Source organism: Nilaparvata lugens, chromosome 5 (genome assembly GCF_014356525.2).
Source record: "Nilaparvata lugens isolate BPH chromosome 5, ASM1435652v1, whole genome shotgun sequence".
NCBI lineage: Eukaryota > Metazoa > Arthropoda > Insecta > Hemiptera > Delphacidae > Nilaparvata > Nilaparvata lugens.
The window spans coordinates 14787151-14812084 of NC_052508.1; the positions used below are offsets into that span (position 1 = coordinate 14787151).

General features: G+C 33.7%; 2 protein-coding genes across 3 annotated transcripts; both read left to right on the forward strand.

Annotated features, from left to right (window-relative positions):
* Positions 1–130: 130 nt before the first annotated feature.
* On the forward strand, positions 131–10401 carry LOC111051222 (nuclear envelope phosphatase-regulatory subunit 1). Its single transcript, XM_022337680.2, has 4 exons — positions 131–385; positions 3350–3421; positions 4766–4900; positions 6917–10401. Exons 1-4 carry the CDS (start codon positions 358–360, stop codon positions 7060–7062), a joined length of 381 nt encoding a protein of 126 aa, XP_022193372.1. The 5' UTR covers positions 131–357; the 3' UTR covers positions 7063–10401.
* Positions 10402–10845: 444 nt separating this feature from the next.
* Positions 10846–23763, forward strand: LOC111051219 (testis-specific serine/threonine-protein kinase 1). Of its 2 annotated transcripts, none has more exons than XM_022337675.2 (7): positions 10846–11047; positions 12346–12447; positions 15157–15365; positions 18297–18520; positions 19855–20069; positions 21557–21787; positions 23211–23763. In XM_022337675.2, the coding sequence occupies exons 2-7, from the start codon at positions 12352–12354 to the stop codon at positions 23421–23423; spliced, it is 1188 nt and encodes a 395-aa protein (XP_022193367.2). In that variant the 5' UTR covers positions 10846–11047; positions 12346–12351; the 3' UTR covers positions 23424–23763. The 2 variants fall into 2 exon arrangements, with proteins under 2 accessions (XP_022193367.2, XP_022193368.2); XM_022337676.2 differs by having other exon boundaries at positions 10873–10997.
* The last annotated feature ends 1171 nt before the right edge of the window (positions 23764–24934 follow it).

Here is a 24934-nt window from a genome sequence, read left to right on the forward strand (position 1 = left end):
TATATTTTGAAAATTTATTTAGATGGAAATGGTTTAAAATTAATTTATTCATTATTCAGGCTAGGTCTTGCAAGAAGGTGGCGCATTCTAGTGATGACTTTTGATGGTCATTTCTTCTTCTTTCAATTTTCAACATAACCTAAAAATAATCTTGTGAAAATTCAGTGTTTTAGGTTATCTTTACTTCTTGTATTCTATTATAGTCAATAGTATAGTATAAAAAGCATAGACACTCTAATGCGATTACAAGCAAATAATTTTTAAATTGGAAGTTGAAGGCTAATAAAAAAGTGTAGTATTATAAACGTTTTAGGTCTAAATTATAAACAACCAATCATTGCACCAAAACGGTTAAACATGTCTGTGGAGCAGACAGCTTGTGAGGGTTGGTAGACTTTATTTCTATTTTAAAAGTATTTATTATAAATTATTTCTTATAAATGTATAATTAGCTGCAAAAGCTTCATGTAAGCTTTAACCTAGTATTTTGCAATTATTATTAGATTAAAACCAGATTACATTAAGGGCAAGACTATATTTCAGTGTGGTTCCTGGCTAATTGATTCCAGCTGAATGAGGACAAGACCGAAAATATCAACTGCAGCTTGTCACAATAAATGCGTAACCATCAGAACCCAGTAAAACTGCTGAGTTTTGTCTTGGACAGTAAAATTTGCTTGAACAGTGATATACAGCAGGTAACCAGCTGGCTTTCCCGTATTTACTTACTGCTGCTCATGATAAGGGAGGGGCCTGGTTACTGAGAGGTAACTTGTGATTATGTACCACGCTCTCTTCTATTGCCACATCAATTAGGAATGGCTTCTGTAAGGTCACTCGGCAGTGGCTGATGATGTCCTGAGGCAGCAAAAGAGGGCTGTGAGTATCATAACAGGCAGCGACCATTTTGCTTTCTGAAGCCCATCTTTGCCTGCCTTAATGTACTGACGGTCATCTGTTATTATACTTGAATACTTTTTAACGTAATTGAAGTCGTTGCCAATGACTAGGATCTCCAGATAGGCACTGTCATAGAAACATCTGTCACATAAATTTAGTAAAACTGCACGAATATTCATGTTATGGAGGTGGATAAGCAAAAACGAGGCTCATTCCTGAACTCTCCCAATGAGTAGAGTGGCCTTTCAACGAGATTTTTTTTATAATTGTGTAAAACCTAGTTAACTCAATTTGCCTTTAATCTCCTTGGGAAGACGGTTGAAGAAATTTTTAGCTTGTGCTGGGATGCTGTTGTAAGTTTCAACCAGACTGCTGCGTTGTATTTCCAATAAGGCAGCATATCTTGTATTGCAAACATGTATATGACATCTTTTTTTGTAACGGATACTGGTTTCTCTTCATGCACATCAGTGAACAAAGAACATACTAGCTGTACACAGTAAGGATTCCAAGACTCCTGAAGAGAAGCCAACAATGATCCCTGAAGTCTGAGGAGAACATCCTCTGTAGGAACAGCTCATCATGGACGGCTGGTGCATGACTCCACAAAAGTAACCCGTAGTTGACGTGGTTCTGGAAAAGTGAATGATACGCCATGATGAGGCTGTTGTAGTCAACCACGTTGCTTAGTTTTCTTAGAAGGTACGATACTCTTGAAATTTTCCTGCGCTCCTTTTGAACATGATGATTCCAGCTCAACCTCGTCTCCATCCAGAAACGTAGCAGCTTCACTGGTTCCTCTGCAGCTGTTAGTCTCTTCATGAGCAGACTAGGATGTTTGTTTTATCTTTATTCAGCTTCAATTTGTTGGCCAAAAACCACAGCTTTGTCTCAATAAGAGTGGCAGATCTTTCCTTCTGGTGGTGCCTCTGGATATCAAGGTGATGTCATCCTGTACCCAAAAAGTAGTGCACCCTGCCTGCTCGTGAAGTTGTTCATAAGCAATATGAACATTATATCCTTTTGTGCTTGGTGTATGTTAAGAGGATACAGCATACTCTGGCGGCCCGAAGTGACATTCACTTCCACAACATCCGGCACCATAAACTTTTGGATGACCCCAGGGGACGCCTCCACCGATCACAGGCCAGTTATAGGATCTCTGCCCTGAAATTCTTGAACAAGCTGAATCCTGGTGTGAAGCAGTTGGATGAGATCTCGTTCAAGAGAACCGTCAGGAAGCTGTTGTGTGACAAGGCATATTATAATGTAAATGAATTTATTAGTGATGATTTGTATTTTTATTAAAAGTCGTCACTTTCTGAATCAGCCATCTGAATAGTTGTGTGTGTGATTAAATATATTGAAATCCCTTGACAGCTTGCGACACAACTGCAACACATGCTCATTCCATGTCAGCTTGGTATCAATCCAGAACCCCGCAATTTGACTGCGCTTGCACTTTCAGAGCTCACATTTTTTAATGTGCAAATCATGTTTTGTGCCTTGTCCTCATTCAATTGAAGCATTTCTATTTATTTCATTAACAATTACAATACAATATGATTGTTATAATATATTCTCCCAGATACAGCCTTTAGTCTCAGTAAGAATTATTTGTAGTAATAACACTTCTAAGTAAGAATTCATTGAACTAATACTTCTGAATAAGTTTTCCACATTCAGCTTCTACCTGGTCAATACAATACCCCTTGCCAGCAGAGTTGTATCTTCGGCATAAATAAGAGTGATTGACCAGATTCATAAATAGAAGACGGCCCAGTACTGATCCCTGTGGGACTCCGTGATGCACATCTCACTTGTCCGATGCACACCCAGCCCCGGAAAACGTTACACTTTCCTTGTTGTATTAAAACTTCATAAATATATAAGTGTAAATCTGCGTTTTAATTAGAAAATGTTTTTGAAAATCTGTTAAGATTACTTCAAAAATATCTCTCAGTAGTAATGTTAGTATCTTTATTTTTGTGTATTCTTTCTTATGTAGCAATTAAGTAATTGGAATCTTATTAAATATAATATCGTAGTAGATTTATTCTCTCCTCTAATGTGTGATAGACAAATAATGTGTTCAGACAGGACCTCCTAAATACTAGGAAACTATTTAACTCGCAAATATTATAAAGCCCGTGACATTTGTAAACAAACCTCACTTAACTACAACTAAATACTAAAAACTGATGACAGCATATCAGTGTCAGCTGAGTTGAGACTCCACCAAATATCGGCGCCATTTTACCTAGATTTTCACACAGGCGCAGGTCCGGTATTTAGGAGGTCCTGGTTCAGGCCTAAAATCTGTGATTGGACTCAGTTCTTGACAGCGGAAAAAATCTATCCCAAATACAACTTTATTGTAAATCAATAAGTACAGTAGGTAAGCTACTGTCAAATCATATTTAAATGGTTCATATGATTTTTGTTTCAGATCTGAAAGCATTTGAAAGACGTTTAACCGAAGTCAATGCTTGTCTCCGGCCTGCCACAATAAGATGGAGAAGTAATTTTATTTTATTCATCATTTTTTCTAGTTAATATCTTAGGGTATGATCACATTGGATGTACCTAGTCAATTCAATTCTTCATCAATCTATGATCAGTTTGCGCTGCATAGATTTTGTCTTAGAAAAGTCAACAACACTAAAGTTCACACTAATTACAATTATTTAAGATGGCATGTCAATTAGGTAGAAGAAACTTGTGATCTCCTCACCCAATGAGTAGAGTGGGAGGCTAAGCAGTTCATCTCTTAATATGTTTTTAAATTATTTTAATCTTTGTACTTACTGTTATCAAAACCTGAACAAACTTACTGACAAAATCAGGAAAAAGCCATAGAAACACGTTGTGACTTACCTGTAGCTGCTCACACTGAACTAAACGAAATCAGCAAGCACGTTCAGTGTGAGTGTTCCTATGGCTCTTTCCAGATTTTGATTCTTATCTGCGCGCTTGGTCATGCATGATCTCACTTGCACTTGCACATACGTGCATCCAATGTGATTATACCCTTAGCACTCACCCTCAATTTCTACAAACTCTCTTACTGGTCTATTATTTATAGTTTACTATCAATGCAATAATAAACCGAATGTTCTTGTAGTAACTTACATTAATTATCCACAATCAACAGTCATAAGAATAGTGAGTTGTGTTTTTTCTGGCTCTAAATTTTGTAAAATTACGCAAAAGTTTTCCAATTAATGGTGATTAGAGTGTTATATTTTTGTTTTTTATTTTGTTTTCAACCGTCAAAATTCAAAATTCTTAGTTTTCATTGTTTTTGAGTGAAAATGGACTAAATTTTAGAAAAGTGAAATTATAACCCTTTTTCAGACTATTAAAATGTTTTCTAAATTTGGGAAAGAAATAGTACAAGAAGTCTCCTTAGTTTTTCTCTCCCTATCAGTGCTTCTTTGTAAAAATTTGAATGAAAAGAATCATTCATTCGTAATTTGCACGTTTTTTCATTCATTCATAACTGATTGTGCGCTGGTGATGAGAAGATAATGGTCAAGATGGAAATTCTATGTTTATCGCAATCAAGATATAGGTATTTCTATTTGATTCTAACGAGTTGGCTATGTTTCTGGATTCATTATTCATTTTTAGACCGACTATGATTACTGGACTTTCAAAACTACCTTGTTGAGAGGAAAGGAGCTGGCCAAAGTATATTATTAGCATAACCTCCAATTTCAATGGTATGCCATATTAATGAATCGCTAATAATAGAAATGCAAACTTCAATGAATATTGAGTTGACAAATAGATTTTTCTCTTTTATCTTCTTTTGCTTGATATATTTTACATCAGTTCTATTTATTTTATTTTCTCATTTCAGTTATTTTGTTCCTGATATCAGTGAGTACGGCGGTTGGAGCTTGGTATTGGCTTAAAGATCCAAACTTATCCGCTGTCTCCTTCACGCAAAGTCTTCTCAATCATCCTTTCTTCACAATATCCTGTATGACATTGAGTAAGTACGATAAAGTTGAACTAGTACTTACTTTTCCTACAGTATCCTTACTTTTTAAAAAAAGTAAGTTTCCAGTTTAAACCGGATATTACTAGGATACTTACTGTTTAACGGAATTTTAAATAAGAGGTAATAGTAAATAATCTGAAAGAAATGAATAATAAGAATACAAGTACCCTTTCTTTAAAATTCAGATAATTTATTTTAGAAGAGAGAAATGTTCTGTTACGTTTATGTCTAAAACGTACCCACCCAAACCTAAGTATTCAAAGGAGACAAGATTGACAAGATATCACATTTGAAAAACCTCTGCTTTTATCAACAGCATACTAGAATAAATTAAGAGGTTTGGGGGTGTTTTAGACAGATAAGTAACTGTTCACTCCCTATTCAGAATTTGATTATCTACAATCACGTCTGATTTGAAATATAGTTGAACAATAAGTAGTACCTATCTTAGTTAAATCCTTTTCAAATTAGAGAATGAAGTTTTTTGGCACAGTTTTCCTATTATCTCAACAATCATTGAGGTTACACATATACTTCCAATTAGTTTTATTCAATTTCTTAGTAATTTCACATAAGAATTAATCATTTCAGTACCCAAATGAGGCCACTACAATTATATAAATTTGAAACAAAATTGCAATACTGCGCTATCTTTATCTTGGTAATAAAGCATTTTAGGATCTATGTCTGCTGGAACCTTTTCCTTTATTTTAGTAATAATAATACTGAGGGTGGAGCCCACATAGGCTCTAAGGCTTGTGCTTGAGTAATGAGTGAGAGGGATGTTGATGAGAGATGGCGACTACTTTTTAGGCTGTTGGGACCGTCGGCTTATCGTCTCCTCCGAAAGACGGGGTGGCCGTATCTATGTGATTGTGCTGTGGTCAAAAACTTTTGCCCTGATCGAGATTCGAACTCGGGCTCTCTTGATTATTAGACCAACGCGTTATCACTTACTCCAACAAGCCACCCAATGAGGATGTGAGGAAACCACTCTGAAAGTTTGTTGGTCTATTTCAGAAAGACCCTGTATATTTTTACTTTCCTTGCCCTATTACCATAGGTAAGAAAAGTATTGCTTTCCGAAAAATATTAAGGTACCCCAATTTTAAATTTCTATACATTTCAAGGTCCCCTGAGTCCAAAAAAGTGGTTTTTGGGTATTGGTCTGTGTGTGTGTGTGTGTGTGTGTGTGTGTGTGTGTGTGTGTGTGTGTGTGTGTGTGTGTGTGTGTGTGTGTGTGTGTGTGTGTGTGTGTGTGTGTGTATGTATGTATGTATGACTGTGTACACGATATCTCATCTCCCAATTAACGGAATGACTTGAAGTTTGGAACTTGAGGTCCTTACAATATAAGGATCCGACACGAACAATTCCGATCAAATGCAATTCAAAATGGGGAAAATGTTGTCAAAAATAGGGTTTTTTGCGATTTTCTCGAAAATGGCTCCAACGATTTTGATCAAATTCATACCTAAAATAGTCATTGATAAGCTCTATCAATTGCCACAAGTCCAATATCTGTAAAAATTTCAGGAGCTCCGTTCCATCTATGCAAAGTTTGATTTTAGATTCTCAATTATCAGGCTTCAGATACAATGTAAACAAAAATTTAAAGTGGAAAAGATTGAACATGAAAATCTCTACAATATTAATGTTCAGTTACATTTTCACCTAAAATTGAAAATTAGCTCGAAATTCGAGAAAATGTGTTCATTCAATAATGCAAACTGTTGGCAACTGTTGATTCTATTCACTATGAAGAGATAGCAGAACTCGTGTGTCTCCAGCGTCATTGTCCTGTCACCAGCTGGCTCAGATCTTTGAATAGTAGACTTGAGATGCGCGTGAACACTAGCGTCAGGTGATCAATTTTCATAACGGCAAGGAAAGTTGTGTGAGTGCGCCACACCAGACTTTTATTGCTTCCCTTGAATTGTTATTTTCTTATCAGCTGATAGTGCTTTTTGGAATAATTGTAAAACTGATGATTGATGATTGTTTCAGTTTTCCTGTTCACAATCGGCATCCATAAACGAGTGATTGCTCCGTCGATTATCATCAGTAGAACTCGAATTGTTCTCAACGATTTCAACATGTCCTGTGACGACACCGGAAAACTTATCTTGAAACCTCGACCTACACTCACATGACACGAATGTAGAATCAAATGAACCTAATCACACAGATTTAGCAAAATTCGCTCGCTGTTCCGCCTAAGATTTCTCGAGAAGATTGATTTATGTTTCTTGAGGAGAATAGACTCAGGATTTAATTCTCCTCTCAAGGTATTCAATTAGTTTACAACTCCAAAATCAAAGAGGAGAACATTTTGAGTGTCCTGTGTGTTTCCTCCACTATAATCATTGTTAGAAATTGCTGAAACATCACAGAAAATTGGAGGCGTGTTCTTTAAATTCAGTAGGAAAATTAAAAAAATTCAGCAGAACAAATTTTTTCCTCCTCAGGTACAGATTTTCCCCCATCAAGTGTTTACATTCAGCATTCAATCAAAATGACAATTAATCAGCACAAAAGAATTTTTATGGCATGACCGACCACTTTCCCAACATTTGTACCTGATTAGGCATTATTTATTACAATTTAATTTATAGAAATGCAAGCCGATAACATTGTAATGAACGCCCACGGATAATAATCAAAACAATGACACTCGCAAAAAAACTTGACAAATAGTGACCATAATTTATTGAGATGAGCTGTCAATGGGGTGTACAATTTCAAGTTATAGGGTCCGTAATCAAATATAAAAAAAATTCTGAGTAGTTGTGAAGGTGAGATGTGTTAGTTATCCATACTGAATAGAAATACTAGATATTGTCCAACCATAGATTTATTAAAAATCAAGATACCGGTTTCGGTTGTTAAACCATTGTCAATCTCTGGTGAATATAAAGAAAATGAAGTGTATACAAGTCTATCTTATTGGATTATGAATTATTATTATTCTAAGACAAAACCATAGTCTATGATCTATTATATTAAGCTGAACCTTAAATTGAGTAACAGAGCTTCAAGAAGATCAATTACAAAACATAATCAACTTACAAATGCCAGAACTTTAGAAGAATACTTTCATTTCCTATTTAATTGTCTACAATAGGGGAGAGTCCGGTCCCACAAGATGTCAAATTATCAATCTATAACTAAATAATAAAGTGGATAGTAAAATTACAAAATGTATTTTGGGTTTAAGCAATAATTGCTTCACGTTAGAGAAGCCTCGTATTTTAATGTCAGTTTTTTTGCAAGACAAAATTGATTGTAGCTTTTCACAACTAACAGTATTTTTCGTTAATAGCTCCTTCCTTAGGAAACCAAATTCATCAAATCAGGAAAATGACTGATTTTGATTTGAATCTTGGGAGTCTCTTATTTCAATCTCAGTTGTTTTGCAAGACTAAATTGTTTGTAGTTTTCTGCAACTAACAGTGTTTTTCGTTGATAACTCCTTCCTCAGGAAACGAAATTCATGAAATCAGGAAAATGTTAACTGATTTTGATTGGAATCTTGAGAGGTGTTCTTTGATTGATCTTCATTGATTCCCTGGGTGTTTCTGTACGATTCTTTCACAGCTTCTCTCATTTTTGCTGATGCTTGCACAAGCACATCCCGTCTTCCTTCTTTTAGTAATGGAGCATTCCTCCTCACAGCATTCAGGTTAACCTCACTCACGTCAATATTATTGGAAACAGGAACGGACTTGAGCTCTTAGATTGTGCACTGATGTTCAGACTCTCTCTCACTCTGGGCGTTCTCTTTTAGATCGGGCTGCTATTTCATTTCATTTTCTATCATCCATTGATTGCCTATGGAAGGGGAATGTAGATATTATTAAGTTTTAGGGTATTTATTTATTTAACATTGATGGAAAACACAAAATCATTGGAAATTGAAGTATTGTTGAATTTTTGGGAATCTTCAATGTAATCATAGTTTATAATCTCAAAACATCACTGCGAATCAATAGCATAATTTTTAGATTGAATAGAAATATCAGAAAATGTCATCAGAGCGAGTTTTAACCTCTAGATATACTTAATTCCTTATCAAGTGTTATGTTGTTGCTCATGAGTGTGGATATTTCAATTAGGCGTGAATTTCGTGTTGTATTATAGTTAATTGTCGAAGTAAGTACAGAGTTATGCTTCAATTTGATAATGAAAACCATTTACAATGCCGAACATTGCATTTCAAAAACTAGTTTGGTGATTCCAAGTAAAAACGTTTTAATTTTATTCGTTGAAAAATGTTTCATCGTAGTTTGTAAAACATTTACTCAGTAAGTTAGAAAATATTTATGTATAAAATAGAAAGAAGTTAAACATGTGAAAATATTTTTTAATACTTATAAAAAAGAATACATGTGAAAAATTTATACGGTATTTTAGAAGCAGATTTCATGAAATTTCGGATATCATAGAATCGATGATAGCATGCTTTCTTTGGAAAAATCACTGTGTATCACTGGATCGATTTTTTCAAATAATGAATTGGAATGTTTGAAAATAAGATACAACTCATTTTAAGATTATAATGCAAATAAGACAATGAGAAATCGTCGGCTGAATGTTTTGAGTGGCTAATTTTAATTTGGTCAAAATGGGATTACATAAATATATATTCAATTAAATATATTATTCTTTTAAATCTTCTATAATCAATTAATATAGTATTATTAAAAACTTCCAATAAATCTCTACAAACTCAAAAAAATGTGTAAAAGTATTTCTTCTGAAAACGATAAATACACTGTTCTTTCAATTTTTGCTAGAACCTCAAAAAAACAATAAACTTATAAATGTTGTAAATCAATTTGAAACAAATTTCAATACCTCGTAGTTTTTTATTATAAAATAATATATAGTTGTAAATAAAGATCATGTAGATTTCTCTTGTGTTTTGAAATGCATATTTTGCTGCTTTTATCAAGGCTATTATATTTTCTTTCTATTTGATATCCATTTTTCAATAACTGACTGTGGCTTTTAATCTACATCTTCAATTTTTATTTATTCTAATTAATTTATTTTTAATTATTTATTTTTTATTCATGGCACAACTGGTAAATTTTCCAAAGTCTGTTGAATGCTTTGAGACAGTTGCGAAATGTTAGGTTTATATGAACAGAATCATTTTCCTTGTGTTTCGGGATTTCAAGTTTTTATCTATTGATAAAGCGCTTACAATATTGCTTCTGGTTTTTCTCCTGATATATTCTCGTTGTAATGCATTATAGCATAGGTTATCAATTTGAAAAGTTGAAACAGTTATGAGAACGTTCAATATAATATGTATTATCTTGTTTCAGTCCTTTACACTAAAAATTTAAATTCCTGTAAATTTCTATTTTAAAATTCAGAGGCAACAGGTTGAAACCTAAACCGCAACTTCAACATAGGTTAACAGAACTACTTTATACGTATTGTACGGATTAGTATTGAACTTAATAAATTATTTTCATTTTTAACAAGTGTTGCTATCAATACTCCTCTAGTCGTCCTTTAATTATTTTAGTACGTTCTTGTTTTATCTATTGAGTCTTTACTTTTAAAAGGCTCAAGCCACGTTTAAACCAGATTTGTCAACAAAATGCTGTTCACAAATAGTTTTCTTCATAAAAGTTGTCAATTTTCTCTGTAGAAAATAAGTTAGATATTGCTTTGCTTTTTATGTAATTGGCAAATTTGTTCAAATCTCAGTTGACGTGATAAGTCTCGTGTGTAAACGTGGCTTTAAATATCATCTTTGTTACAATTGAATCAACTTTATTATATTAGTAATAGCTTGAAAAAAATAAATAAAGTTTGCTACATTAGTAAATGAAGTTTAAGTTGAAATAAATTTTGATATTGATGCTACTAAATTTTGCTATATAAAATTGGAAAAATCACTATCTAAAATCTCATTGAATTTTACTATGATGTGTTAAACATGATTCAAAATATTGATTGGGTTTTAGCTAAACAAAACAAAAAAGTAAATAATATATTGTTAACAGTGTTGCTATGGGATGTTATTGATCAGTTTTAAGTTTTACGTTCCCAAGTTTTATGAATTTAAATCGTAAGTTTTTTAGTTGTTTCGAACGCACATTTGAATTTTAAAATTCTAACGTAAGTTGAGTTTTGTTTTGATCTACATTTCTTATTAATAAGGGGTTTCGAAGTGTTATTTTTATCTAAATTGCAAATTTTACGATACATCAAACATTGTAAAAAGGTTGTTGTGGTTTGACTTTGGACCTTCATCAGCCAAAATCAGCAATATGACTCTCATATGACATAATTCTGTTTTCATAATATTCAGTACATTATCTGTTCTGGAAGAGAAAATTAAATAGAAGCATTTCTTGATGATTGTTTATATCTCAAGACTGTGTTCAGCTGATCTCAAAATTTGCGCCAAAGTACTGTACTGTATTGGGATGATGAAGAAGTTGTACTTTTCAATAAGATTGCATATTTATATTCTCAAAATCAGAATAGATATTCAATCTGTCTCCTATCAATAATTATTATTAAATTTATGTATAATAATATATTTCATAAAATTTATAGAAACTCAACACGTCTTTAGCTTATTCACAGTGAATAAAATTTTAAGTTCATACATGTATCTCTTGCTAGTACATCAATATCAATAAATTCTATGAATAATTCAAGGCACAACAATAATCATTGAAAAGACAAAAATTTAATCAGGCTACAAATCGTGTTTTAGCTATGTCGACTGTACATGATGTGTTATGTCACGAGAATACAAACTGACAACGATTGTAAGCACTATTAAATAATAATTCGTGATCAGCATGTAAAGTTACGTTTTCGTGTATTCAGCTGACGACGGAGAGAGAATACCTTTCATTCTTATGGGTGTGTTCACACATTTGCAGCCTGTGATTGGGTGAACACTTTTATATGAATTATATAGGGCCAAGCTACACATAGCGTTTTCAGACGAGCCGATTGGCTGGCGTTCGGGAATCTGCTGATCATCAGCCAATCGGAGAGCTTCCTGTCCTACCGGCTCGTCTGGAAAACGCCTCATGTGACTTGGCCCTCAATTGTATTTTTTCTGTCACATAGACTAAAACGTTCACTTTGTCGTAAAATTGACATACAATACAAGTAGTAGTTTCAAGTTTTTATTGTGCCAGTTGAACATATAGAAGTTACATTATAGCCAAGTCACAATTCACATTAAAGAAACGTACAATGAATTGCACAGGTACAATACATACAATAGACAATAATAAATAAAACAGATCAGTTAATAATTAACATTGAATAACTGTTCAATATTGTTAATAATTAACATTGAATAAATTACTGCTCACTCTCTAATTATTAAACTGTGAAGTATAATACACCGTATTTTTCATATCATTGAAATTTCTTCTCGCACCATATAGATAGTAATGACCACTGCAGCTCTTTCACCTTCAGAAGAGGCTACACTTTCAAATCGTGGCCATCGTATAGTGAAGAAACTTGGTGAGGGTTCTTATGCCCAGGTAAATAAATTGATTCTTCTAAAAATAATTTATTGTTACGGTACTATTGTATTCTTATATAACCTCCAAGTGAAAAAATACTCACATTCTTTGGTTTGGCGACGACCGTTTCGTGCTGGTATTGCTCATTCTCAATCCAGACAGAAACTATAGTATTTATATTAATAATTTATTGTTTTCTTATATATCTAATATTTCAACTTTCAACTATTTTCTATTCTACTAATTTATTTTGAATAGATGAATGGAACGCTTGGGTCCTAGAATAATAATTATTCATTGATAAAACTAAACATTATCGTGAGAAGAAAAAATGAGGCTTGAATAGAATAGAATAGAAAAAACGTTTATTGAATAAATAAGCTACCTTAAGCGAACCTCAAAGAGGCTGCTTGACAAGGTACTATTATACAAAACATGTAAATTCAAATACATATATCAGTGAACTTTTATTTTTACTCAACAGTTAAATTCACTTATCAGTTTATTACTTTATCAAATTTACTTACAGAATTTACTTAACAGTTAAAATTATCATGACATTAATTAATTGTTGGCTCAGCTCTCAAAAATCTAAAGAGTGTTATAATATATAGTCAACCTGAACTTACATACAAAAAATAGAACAGAATGAATTACAACAATACAATACATTAATAATGAGTTACATTATGTTACATCTAAAGTGTAATTATTCAACCAAATCTTTAAATTTCTTTTCAACAGGCGCATATTAACAAACTCAGCACAATTATCGGGTAAATCATTGAAAGTTCTTGGTACAATGTAGATTAAGGTGTTTCTGGCTAAATTATTCGAAGTAAATGGTACAACATACCTCTCATTCCTTAAATCATATCGATTAACTTTCATAACTAAATATTTTTTGCAGAAGTAATTTTCTAAAATCACAGTAAACAGAAATATACCTTTTATATTCAAAACCTTGCATCTATTCAAAAGGTTCTCATATGAAATATCTCCCTGAGAATTGCTGACCAAACGTAAAATCTTCCTCTGTAGGTACCGAAGATATTCTCCTAAGATAAACATTGCTAGCAAATCCCCACCCTTGCAATCCATATCTCATAACAGACTCTCCCAAGGCTATATACATCATCCTCTTCACTTTATTAGGTATTAAATCTTTAATATAATACATTTTGGCCAATACCTGTTTGAGTCTATTACAAACATTTTTTATATGGATATCCCAACGAAAATGACTGTCAACTGATTTCCATATATCAGTAGGCCTAACAGTGAACGTGTCCGGTAAGTGAAAATATTATTTCTATGAGTTTTAATGGAATTATTCCCATTCAGCTCGGCCAAGCGAGAATGAATAGTCCGATTAGAACTCACGGAAGTAATATTTTCACGGTTCCGACACTGCGAACCAACACAGTTCTCTGATACTGATATGTTGGAATCCAGCTTTAGTGAGGCCAAGTGTTTCAAAACTGTCCTGTATTATTGTAAAAAGACTTTTTCATTCTATGCATGGATAGTATGACGGGTTATGTGAAGTGAGATTCATCTTAAATTAATGTAAGGAAGCATTCCTTGTGAGAGACATCAATGTACTCATTGACTAAGGGATGTTCCAGTACCAGTATCGGATTCTACATTTTAAATCTGTTGTAAATGGATCCAATTCGATGCTATACTTCCTATTCAATCAATTCTGTCTGTTTTAATAATAATATTTTATTTTCAACAAAAGTATAGCAAAACAATGTAATACAATTATTGAAAAACGTCAAATATAAATAACAGAGAATATCAGTCATAAAATAAAACTCTAATAGCATATTTAACAATCCATGAAATTTGTAAAACTATAATAATAATCTTTCTCACTCTAAAAAGAATTCGTCAACATCATAGAAGGCCCTCTTACTAAGAAAAGAATCTCCATGTAAACGCCTTTTTTCCTTTCTTACGGTAAGCCTATAAATTTCAAGCTTGCTTGACTTTTATTTTTAATCTATTTCATTGTTCACTAATGTTCATGTACTGTACTCCTAAAATGATTATCTAATAGTCTAAAACTAGACATAGCATATGAGTGACACAGTGACTTGAGATATAGACTATGCACAAAAACTTTGATATCCATATTGTACCAGTATGTCCTCATTATTTGCTTTATTTTGACAGTTTTCTATAAAATAACATCATAGTACCCTTCTTTAATATAAAAATAACAGATTAAAACACTATGATGTTATTTTATAAATAAAAATAAGTATCCCTGAATACATAGGAACATTTTGACAATAATTGTATTGATTCTGAAGACCTCAGAAGTCGTTACAATAAAATGATCTATCTAGATAAAAATAGGCTTTTAAGTTGGATACCTACATTTATTAATTTCAACATTTTGAATTTGAATTGGGCGTACCCTGCTTGACCATGAGAAAAGTGACAGCTACTTTACTCATAATGATTATCTATTTAAGTTAATAGTTTAAAGCTAGACATAGCATATGATTGACACAGTGACATGAGATATAGACTAGGACACAAAAACTGTGATATTGATATCCATATTGAACCATTATGTCCTCATTATTTTCATTATTTTGTCAATTGTATTGATTCTGAATAACTCAGATGTCGTTGCAAAAAATGATCTATATCTAGCTAAGAATAGGCTTAAGTTTGATAGATTAATATTAATTTCAAAATTTTGAATTATAGGTGTACCTGCTTGACCATGAAAGAAGCGACGGCTCGAACCAGAGGATTCAACTGGCCTGTAAACTAGTGGACGCCAGTAAGGCCCCCAAGGACTTCGTGCGCAAGTTCCTGCCTCGCGAACTTGATATTCTGGTTCGTCTGAATCACCCGCACATCATACATGTTCACAGCATTTTCCAGAAACGGCATAAATATTTTATAGTAATGAGGTATGTGTTGTTCCTCTTTTTTCCATGAATAGAGTAAATAATGATGACTGTAAAATATTATAGCCTAGTTAAGTTAGTAGGAATAGAGAGGAATTTTTGTCCCCGCAGCTCTGTTAAGGGTAAAGGCTGGGACACATATAACCGCACCGAGCCCGCGCCGACGTACGGCCGATCTACGCCCGCGACACGGTGATGATGGTAGGAGAACACACATATCCGTGCGACAGCCGAGCGGCAGCAGTGTCTCAGTTCTATAGTGCTAGGTGATCTGATTTCTGAATGTGTTGAACTATTGTTAATAATATAAACACTATTTAAAGCTTGTTACATCCGATTTAAATTTACATCTTTTCAATTTAAAACTAATCACCTGTAGACACAGAACATGAGAATCATAGAGCTGGTATATATTTCGGCTCATAACAAAACCATCATCAGTCATGTATCTGAAATATAATTATATCAGCAATAACATTGTTATCTTCTATATTTATTCTAATAATATTCTAAATACTATTATTATTAGTATTTTAAATAGCTTCTCTAAAATTATCGAGAAGATTATTAAAAAAAGAGTTTTAAACTTCCTAAATAGTAATAATTTTTTTGAAAAAAATCAATTTGGTTTTCAACATGGGAAGTCTACAACTGATGCGATCATCCTCCTAACTAAATTGATAGATGAAAATTTCAATTCTAAACAAATAACATTGGCTGTCTTTTTAGATTTGGCAAAGGCATTCGATACAAACCCTCACAGCATTTTATTGGAAAAATTAGAGAAATGTGGGATTAGGGGTATTTGTAATGATCTTCTAGCTAGCTATCTTCAAGATAGAAGACAAACATTAAATTTGTGTGGAATATCAGTAACAGATCATTTATCTAGTTTTGGTTTACCACAGGGTACAGTACTGTCCCCAGTTTTTTTTTTTGATCTATTTGAACGATGCTCTAAAATTGCCTATACTAAATTGTACCCAGATTTCTTTTGCTGATGATACAGCATTAGTATTTTCGGGTGAATCATGGCCACAGGTGTATCAAAGTGCTAATGATGGCCTAAAAATTATGAAAAATTGGATGGATGACCATATTTTAACAGTCAACTTAAAAAAGACAAAATATATTACTTTTTCTCCAACATTAGCGGGTCAACCTGATGATTCATTAAAATTATTAATGCATACTGATTCACTCTGTTCAAATATCAGGATAAATTGTTTATGCCAACAAGTTGAGAAAGTCATGTCTATAAAATACTTGGGAATAATGGTGGATAGACATTTGAAATGGGATTCTCATATTAATTATTTGTGTTCTAAACTTAAATTTCTTATATACAACTTTTACAAAATTAATCAATTAAAAGACCGTGACATAAAGAGATCAATTTATTTCGCTTATGCCCACTCATTGTTTCAATATGCAATTGAGGCATGGGGTGGTGCATTTGATACTCATTTTAATAAAGTCTTCACATTGCAAAAGCATCTTATAAGGGCAGCACTGGGTAAAGCAAGGCGATACCCGAGTAGGAACATTTTTGAAGGGTACCCACACTTAGGCAGTTATATGTGATAAAGATTATTTCGCATTTAAATAAAAATATAAGTAATTTATGAATAAGGCATACACCATACCAAACACGACCAGCAGTATCAAACATTTTTAATATAAATTTTATTAAGTTAGTGGTGTGTAGACACCAATTCTCTTATTTTTGTAATATATTTTCGAACAAAGTTCCAATTATTTTCATAAATACAAGAATTACTAAAAAACTTCTTAAAGAAATAAATATATGGGTTGAACAGAATATTTATTATAGACTACCTAAATTCTAATAGTTTCATAATTTCGTTACCAGCTCCATTTTGGTTATGATTGTGTTGAATGAGATTTCTTGTTTTTTTGTCATTGTACTACCTATTGGATTTTTGTTACTTTTAATTTCTTTATTTATATAATTTAATTTCCTGTATGAACTCACAGCCAGCGCACAAGTTTACTTTGATGGCTGTGGCAAGTATGTGTAAAAATGTATTTCATCTCATTATTTGTATTGTACATTGGCAAATAAATATTCTTATTCTTATTCTTATTCTTATTCTTATTCTTATTCTTATTCTTATTCTTATTCTTATTCTTATTCTTATCTTATTCTTATTCTTATCTTATTCTTATTCTTATTCTTATTCTTATTCTGCCTTCTGCATCTATACGTGATAAGTTTTAAATTTAAAATTCATGACACAGTCATGGGTTCCTTCTATTATACTTTTTGTTGTTTATTTTATTATTTATTATATTATGTCTATTATACTTTTAGCTTAACTTATTTGGCTGTACTTTTACTAATGGTTCAACTTATTTTTCCGTTCAACCATATTTCTCATCACTTCGATCGTACAAAACTGGAAAACACCATATCTCTTCAATAAGTTTTTCACTCGCTATGTTAAACGAGGCCGCACCGTCACCGTCAAAAAGTAAACTGAACTAGTCGGTGACGGCGCGGGCAACAAACACGGTGACGGTGCTGACGCTGTGCGGTAGTATGTGTCCCTACACGTTTGAAAGCATTTGTTTTCTCACTCGCCGTAGTACGTCCGACACTCGGCCGTGCTTCGGCGCGGGCTCGGTGCGATTATGTATGTCCCGGGGTCCCGGCCATAGTTAGGAGGTAAGAACAAATCAAAAGTCCCCACTTCCACCCTCCTGGGCTGAGGAGGTGGGGTGGTTCAAAACTAACACTTTCTTGTTTGTTATATAAGCCCTGAAAGTGCAAAAGTTGAATTAAGTAATGTTTTTTCTATATAAAATATAGAATACATATGTATTCTGTATTTTATATAGAAAAATAACAGTTTCACATACTACATAGTATATGAAATACACTGTTTTTTCAAATGAGTAATTTTGTGACAGGTTTGCTGAGAATGGAGACCTTCTTGAGTACGTGCTGAGTCATGGTGAAGTGAGCGAGGAACGTAGTCGATTCTGGATCCGGCAAATGGCGTTGGCAGTCCAATATCTGCATGAAATGGGTATCGCGCACAGGGACCTCAAGTGTGAGAACATACTCATCACCGAATTGCTCAATGTCAAATTGGCCGACTTCGGATTTGCTCGATTTGTCATCGACGAGACAGGTACCATCACGTCTGAACTACTGGACTGATTAACTTGAAATTTGACATATAGTAACGCTCATTTGTAGCAATTTTGAAAAAATGCAAATTAAAATTTATTTCTACAATAAAGAACAATATGAAATGCAAATACAAACTAAAGTATAACTTCTTAATATACTATACTGTACAAAGTAAATACAACATAATTATGTATTGTTTAAACTGGACACTTGGGGCCAAGCCACATGAAGAGTTTTACATGCTTTTTTTGCACTGGCGGCGGAAGAGTTGGCAGGGCAGGAAGCTCTCCGATTGGTTGATTATCAGCTAATTTTTTTCAAGTTTTAAATCTCATATCATTATCTCTTTCATTCGTTTAACGGAAATATTTTATAGACTATATACCGGGTGTCCCACGGAGAGGTTTACACGTTTGATTTTATATTACGTGCCCATTCATGCACGGAACTTTCTTAAATGTTACACAGTTAGGTAGCTGAAGTAGGTTCTAAAAATATTCTGGGAAAATTTCAACTCCCTAACCTTTTTAGAAACAAAATGGCGGCATATTGAAAAACGATACTTCAAAAAGATGGAAAAGGTGCTTTTGGTTTTATAAAATATTTTTATTGTTGCACTTTAGGGCAATATAACTTTTGAATGAAACAACTAGAACAAGGCCTAATAAAACACCTTGAAAGTCCAAAATTATTGAAATTGAAACCCATCGACAGCAACCGAGCCACACATCTACCACTGATAACAGCGCTTAAGAAATGGTTCGTAAGCTCTTACAAAGAAACTCCGTGGTAACCGGAGAAGTTCCTCTTCTATTGATCGTTTTATTTCCACATCATTATTGAATTTATGGATATAAACTTTCTCCTTCAAGTAACCCCATAAAAACAAGTCATAAACAGTTAAATCTGATGATCTCCCCGATCAATCATTGGCCACCCCGGCCAATCTAAAAAATCACTTCCATGACCAATCCAACGGCCATGAAGTTTGTCATTTAGTAATTACTTAACATGATTTGCGAAATGAGGTGGAGCTCCATCTTTTTGGAAGATTGCTTGATCCATTTCTGGTACCATCAAATGAGGCAATACTACTGCAACATAGTAAACAAATAAGATAATAATTTATGAAAGTAGTAAACGAATTGGTAACATTTTCAATATGCCGCCATTTTGTTTCTACGAAGGTTAGAGAGCTGAAATTTTCCCAGAATATTTTCAGAACCTACTTTGTAAACTGTGTGAAAGACTGGGCACATAATATAAAATTGAACGTGTAAACCTCTTCGTGGGACACCCGGTATATATATATATATATAATCATATTTTTAGGTTCTCCAATCCTAAGTGCTACCTACTGCGGCTCATTGACTTATGCTGCTCCAGAGGTGTTGAGAGGCCTCCCCTATGACCCCAAGATATCGGACATGTGGTCGCTGGGAGTCATCCTATATGTTATGCTCAACAAGTCGATGCCTTACGACGATGCCAATGTCAAAAAGATGTACGAACGCCAGATGAACAAACGGGTCAAATTCAGGACAAAGGTGAACATTATTGATCAAGTATTTCTTTACATTTTTTACTTTCTTCAAACTATTCCTTTTTCCTGAAGGTGATGCTCACATGAGCTCTATAGTGAGGTTCGCGTTGTTACGTCAGTGGTAATGATTGGACGGCAGTGTTGGCATTTTCCTGTTACCATCAAGCACTATGATAGTAGAACTGTGATCGCACCTATCAAGCTATCCGTATCCGGTATAAGTTTACCTCTTTTCTGTATAGGGCTACTTGTAATATAGATATAAAGAAAATAAAAATCTCAGTACCCTTTTTTGAAAAATTTCATCACAACATGTTTCGGACATTTATGCCATTTTCAAGTGATATGAAGTAAAATTCAGAACAAAGGTGAACATTATTGATCAAGTATTTACTTCATATCACTTGAAAATAGCATAAATGTCCGAAACATGTTGTGATAAAATTTTTCAAAAAAGGGTAGTGAGATTTTTATTTTCTTTATATCCGGTATAAGTTATATTCTTGCTATTAATGATCAATTCTATTCCGAGTGTATTTTTCTATTAATTTTAAGAATAATTTGTACATAATAATTGTAAGTAATCTTTACATGAACAATCTCAAGCATATTATAATATAATTATAATAAATAATAATATCATTTATTTATAAATAAATATTTATAATAATAATATATATTATACATCCTTGAAATCATGAAATCATGTCTATAATATTTATTGAGATTGAATATTCTGCTACAGAAATTCAAAATATTCCTTTGTAGCCTTATGCCTTATGAACGATTTGGCAACGGTGCGGATTAACATTGGTTTGCTATTCTTGTCTGTCATCAGACAAACCAGATAGCTCCATCATTTTCTAGCTCGATACCGTTGCCAAATCGTTTGTTGGCTATGAGAAAATATGATGAACTGCTAACGTATTATATCTCAACTATAAAATGCTGTATTCACTTTCCATGACGAAATGCAAGTAATAATCCGTTTTTGAACTATTTTCAACGACACTACAGTCTAATTTTGGTTTATTAGTTATTTAAGTACTCACATGTAAGCGCATGTGGAGCACTTTCGGATTTTTTAAATCCATTTTAGATTTTTTTTTTAATATTCAAAAATTAGGCTGTATAGTGTTGGATATAAAAATGTCTTATGAAATCATGAAAAGGTATATTTCCTTGGTGAATATAATAGATTGGAGATATCATTAACAAAAGTAAAAAAATAATATTTTACCAGATAATATACATGTATGACTTGAATCACAGCTATATTCTACAAAAGGCTGTGAAAACAGAGAATTGGGAATCATGCAGTTCTATCATTTTCACTGACTTTCTAATTTGAATCTCACTATTAAGACTCTTTTATCAGAGTATAGGAATTATCATAGAATAAGTATTATCATAGAATAAAACAATCTTATAAGTTTTCTCTGGTAGCCTATCATGCTCTTTTGATATTGTCGTTTTGAATCGTGTTGTCAGGTAGTGGACAAACTGTCCACACAGGTCAAGTCGACGACTTTCGCGATGCTGGAGCCGATGACGACCAAGCGCATGACAGTGGATCAGCTGATCGGTGGCGAGTGGGTGGCCATGGACTCCAAGCTGCGCGCCATGAATGCGCAGGAGCGCAGCGCACTCGAACAGGCGCGCGCCACATTCGCGGCAATGCAGGAGAAGGCAGCTGCCGCCCGATATGTCGCTCAGATGCAGGTAAACGACGCATGTTCCAGCGATTTATTAGCTCATTGTTCATCATCATTTATTATACATGTCATAGAGGCCATTCAGAATATAGTGTGGTCCACGTTATAATGGCAGTGGATAATGATAGAAGAATAGCGATGCCGATTCTCTGCATTAATTAATTATATTTCTACACTGTCAAAAGCATAATTTTCATCGTTGTTGACCTAGAAAAGGATAGTACCTCCGGCTTTGTCGAATGATAGACAAGCATAGCAAAACCAAAGTTGATCATATACTGTCATTATAACGTGGACCTCACTATAGCACTGACAATTATTGTCATACATAAATAAATTCACACAATAATCACAGATATAATTACAATATATTAAACACAACAAAATTCATAATAAAGATCAGAAAAACATCAATATTAAGGATTATTCAGCCTTCAAAAAGGCTGTTATGACTATGAGGCATCTCTCCAACAACCATTCCTTTACCTATAGTCTTGAATAACTCTAGTAACTGAGAATCCCTTATATTTTCTGTCAAAGCGTTGAAGATTTTTTCCCAATATATCTGGGATTTAGCTCAGAGAAATTCGTCCTATGCTGTTCAGTACGGATTTAATTTCTGCGCCTTGTTTTATGCTAGCGGATGACAACTCCTGTCACCAATTCATTCCTCTATTTATAAGAATATACAGCCACATGGTATACATAAAGACTTGGGACTGTGAGTGTTCTATATCTTATGTATAATGGCCTTCAAGAAAAGCGTGGAGGTTTTTTAAAGATGAGCCTTAGGACTCTCTTCTGGGCACGAAAAATAGACAATGCATGCCTTGATCCTCCCCACAGCAAAATGCCATAGAGCAATGGCTCGTAATACCCATGATAAGCAGTCATCACAGCGTCCAGCAACAAGACCCTTGAGATTCTTGTCAGGGCAAAGGTTGCTGAGCTTAAACTCTTTAGAAGAGAGACAGCATTATTCAATTTTTTTTATATGTTCATTCCTTTGTTTATTCGTTTGTTCATTTGTTCGTTCATTCATTCAGTTAGCTGTGATATAAGAATTTTACAATAGTATACAGATACGATTGCAGGTTCATTGAAATTCTGAGAGATAATTATTCGTATCTTTAGGCTGGATGTGGGAACAGGCGCAATGCAACATGGCGATGAAAGAAGAACAATAAATAATAAATAAGATAATATAAAATTATTATATTCTATCTGATATATATACTTTTTGGTTAGGGCTACTCTTAATATTATTATCATGATTCACTCACTTGAAAATGACATTAATGTTGAAAAATGTTGTGGGTCAATTTTTTTTAAACGGGTACTCAGCCCATTCCCCAATATATATCCCATCTTATATTATTCTATTCTATTTCCGTCAATCTTACTGAATTCTATAAAATTTCATTCAACAGTCGACACTGTCAACCCCTCCACCGCCTGTGGAGCGACAGACGAGCGCACGCACCCAGAACGCAGTCATTCAGGAGGCGATCAACGCCGACCAGGCCGGTCTCTCTAACCTCAACGTCATCTTGCCGACTCAGCAGCCAATGGCAGACAGCTCCCGCATCAACACCACGCAAGACGCAGACCGGCCCAGCAACAATGCGTCTGCAGTTCTGTGAATGGACAAGTTTCGGGAATGCATTCTAAATTGTAGAGTGGACAAGTTAGAAGTTTTATGAATTCATACTAAATTGTTGAGTGGACAAGTTATAGAAGTTTCATATGAATTCATACTAAATTGTTGAGTGGACAAGTTATTGCAGTTTTAAAACGGAGTGGGCGGACAAGTTTAAAGTCTTCATTTAAAATTGAGGAGTGGACAAGTTGAAAGCTTCCATGAATGCATTTATGAATATTGTGGAGCAGATAAATCATTGAAGTTTTAAATGGAGTGGACACAAGTTGAAAGTTATTTATGAATTCACACGAAAATTTTTAGTATACAAGGTATAGAAGTTTTATGAATGAACTCTTAGTGCCGGTTGCACAACAGCCGGTTAAATTTTAACGTTTTTGAAAAGACAGCTTCTCTGGTTCTCGTAGAATTAATCACGGTTGAAATTTAACCGGCTGTTGTGCAACTGGGCCTCAACTATACGAGCGTCTCAGACGGTTGAATTTTAACCGTGATTAATTCCACGAGAACCAATCAGAGGAGCCGTCTTCTTCAAAACGTCTTCTCTAATTGGTGCTCGTGAAATTAATCAAGGTTAAAATTTAACCGGCTGTTGTGCAACTGGGCCTCAACTATACGAGCGTCTCAGTCGCGCTGAACTTTTGTCTCCTATGGGGTAAACTGTTTGAGCGAAATGGACGCTCCCCATAAGAGGCCATGCATTCTGAAGACGTGCGCGAAGTAAGTTCAGCTCGCCAGACGCCCGTATAGTTGGGGCCTCACAGTATATTGTGGAGTGGACAAGTTAAGTTGAGATTCATTTTTATAGATAAATTCCAAATTGATGAATGGACAATTTTAAATTGTTGGACAAGAAGTTGAATTAAGTATTAACAATTCTGTGAATAATATTGAGAGTATGGAAGAGAAAGCTCCAGTTTTGTGAATGTATTCCAAATTGAAAGTGTCGTGAAGAAGAAACTACTGAGTATGACTTATGACTAACAGAGCAGTGCTGAATTTATAAATCCCCACTTGCATTCTTTAAAATTATTGTATTAAATATTTCAAATTGACATGACCAATGATTCAAAATCATTTTTGTATGATTTCATATAATTTTGTAAATGAATTTGAAATAAAAATATGTCATGATTTCTATTAACTGGAAATTATTCCATACCTAGAGTAATTTATTAATTTCACTTCAATGTATCTGTACATATTTAAGAAGTGCAACGAATCTGTAGAAAACAATTTGAAAAAATAAATTTGAGTAAAGTTACCTCTCAAGCACTTTACTCCCATCATTGTTAGATAGATCATTCCCAATCACTGGAAATTGTCTTCCAATGATTGGAGATTCAAAACATAGAAATTTAGAGTACAGTATGGACAAGAAAATACTATATGGTATTATAGTGTATTATAAACAAACACAGCAGTACTGTAGTGCTAATAGATCGACAAATCTTTATTCAGGTTCCGAATACAGAATATAGTTCTGTAATTACT

What these genes read in the sequence shown, in the direction of transcription:
- LOC111051222 (XM_022337680.2), top strand. Translation starts at nt 358, where the DNA reads ATGTCTGTGGAGCAGACAGCTTGTGAGG. An exon ending in TGCCACAATAAGATGGAGAA is followed by an intron (nt 3,422 to 4,765) that starts GTAATTTTATTT and finishes TTCTCATTTCAG; the next exon opens with TTATTTTGTTCCTGATATCA. An exon ending in AATATCCTGTATGACATTGA is followed by an intron (nt 4,901 to 6,916) that starts GTAAGTACGATA and finishes TGATTGTTTCAG; the next exon opens with TTTTCCTGTTCACAATCGGC.
- LOC111051219 (XM_022337675.2), top strand. Translation starts at nt 12,352, where the DNA reads ATGACCACTGCAGCTCTTTCACCTTCAGAAGAGGCTACACTTTCAAAT. An exon ending in GTGAGGGTTCTTATGCCCAG is followed by an intron (nt 12,448 to 15,156) that starts GTAAATAAATTG and finishes TTTGAATTATAG; the next exon opens with GTGTACCTGCTTGACCATGA. An exon ending in GATATGTCGCTCAGATGCAG is followed by an intron (nt 21,788 to 23,210) that starts GTAAACGACGCA and finishes TTCATTCAACAG; the next exon opens with TCGACACTGTCAACCCCTCC.